The sequence below is a fragment of the Aplysia californica genome, unplaced genomic scaffold, assembly GCF_000002075.1.
Source record: "Aplysia californica isolate F4 #8 unplaced genomic scaffold, AplCal3.0 scaffold00022, whole genome shotgun sequence".
Classification (NCBI taxonomy): domain Eukaryota; kingdom Metazoa; phylum Mollusca; class Gastropoda; order Aplysiida; family Aplysiidae; genus Aplysia; species Aplysia californica.
The window spans coordinates 651,020-652,563 of NW_004797292.1; the positions used below are offsets into that span (position 1 = coordinate 651,020).

The 1,544-nt window shown below is 41.6% G+C and overlaps 1 protein-coding gene across 1 annotated transcript in view; it reads left to right on the top strand.

The window, feature by feature from the left end:
* Nucleotides 1–1,544, top strand: part of LOC101859905 — a gene marked incomplete in the record, with an annotated part of 25,952 nt that overhangs the window by 6,978 nt on the left and 17,430 nt on the right. Inside the window, 2 exon segments of the mRNA XM_005090816.3 lie at nt 221–484; nt 1,209–1,400. Coding sequence (XP_005090873.3) covers nt 221–484; nt 1,209–1,400 — 456 coding nt within the window.

Below are 1,544 nucleotides of genomic sequence, written 5' to 3' on the forward strand. Positions count from 1 at the left end.
TGGGGGCAGAGTCTTCATAATTTGTCTAATTTTCCTTCATTAGTGTTATCATAATCAGTCTATTCTCGTTTCATAAAAGTCTTAATAATCTGTCCATTTTTCTGTTTTCCGTTCAGTAGAAAGTCATAATATACTGTCTATTTTCCCTTCATCAAAGTGCTCATAATCAATTTCCACTTAATCATAATCGTCATAATCTGTCTATTACCTATCCTGCTAGCCTTGCCGAGCCTCCTGGGCACATTTTGTGGGCGGAGTCAGCCCTTGCCCTTGACCTCCAGTGACAACTCGATGACCCTACGCCTGGTCTCAGACGCCAGTCTCCAGTCCCGGGGTTTTAACGTCACCGTTATCTTCCTGTCCTCCTCCACCACACCGATGACGACATCAACGAGCGCCCCAGTTACTTCAACACCAAGTTCAGGTGTTGCTGGAACTACCACAACGCCGGATGGACACAGCCAGCCCCCGGTCACATTCAGCGGTCAGGTTCTTTTCGATGGTTTTTGAGTCTGTGTTTTACATAACTTGATGTGCGATATTGGTCTTGAAAAACCATTGCTCAAGACAGAATTCTTCTCAGAAAGATAAGGCAATACTGTTTCTAAAGTTTAATCCCTTTTAGAGAAAATTCTGAACGTGCAGTTTTCAGGAGTTTGTAAAGGCTTTCCTTCCATTTGGCTCGTTTGTATCAGGTATGGGCGTTAAATTGAGAAGTACAGCCTCTTTCATAACTAATAGTGTACAGATGGATATCGAACCTATACAATGACCAATAATCGATGGCAATTTTAAACAGTACCCATAGTCATCACCTTTTCAGTTTGCACAGATAACTTGGCGACCAGCTCCCTCCGTTAGCGTATTGTTCCATTTCTCCATAAGAAAATTATTTAGAACAATCTCATCCAACATGCGTGAGAAACAGAACGCGTAACTCCCTAAATAAAGGTCAAAAACACATTAATACTGATGTTGCCACCTATACATTTGTGTAAGTTTTTAGAATATCTCAAATAGATGATGTGAATCATCTTGTAGTAAAGTAATGCACAATCTTTGGGGATTCAAAACGTTGACAAAAGACGCACAATGCTTTGTAATAAAACCAATTCCCTGTCAGTTTTGTTTTTCGATTGATCATTTCAATACAATGTTACTATAGTGTCTTTGACAAAACGCAATATCTCGTACGTGTGTTATTGCAGGTTGCAACGGCACGATCCTGTCAGCGGTTTCGAACATCAGCTCTCCAAACTTCCCCCTCAACTACCCTCACAACTCTTACTGCGTGACCAGGCTAAGGAGTGACGTACACAGCACCTTCTTCATCCACTTCCTCAACTTTCACATCGAGGAGGCCGAAGATTGTTCCTACGATTCTCTCACCATTTTTGGAGGTCAGTAGCCAACCCGGAAACGTTGAATTATGTATTGTTTTGTTTTTATTTGTGGACGTGTGTTTGTGTTTGTGTGTGTGTGTGTGTGTGTGTGTGTGTGTGTGTGTATGTGTGTGTGTATGTGTGTGTGTATGTGAGTGTGTG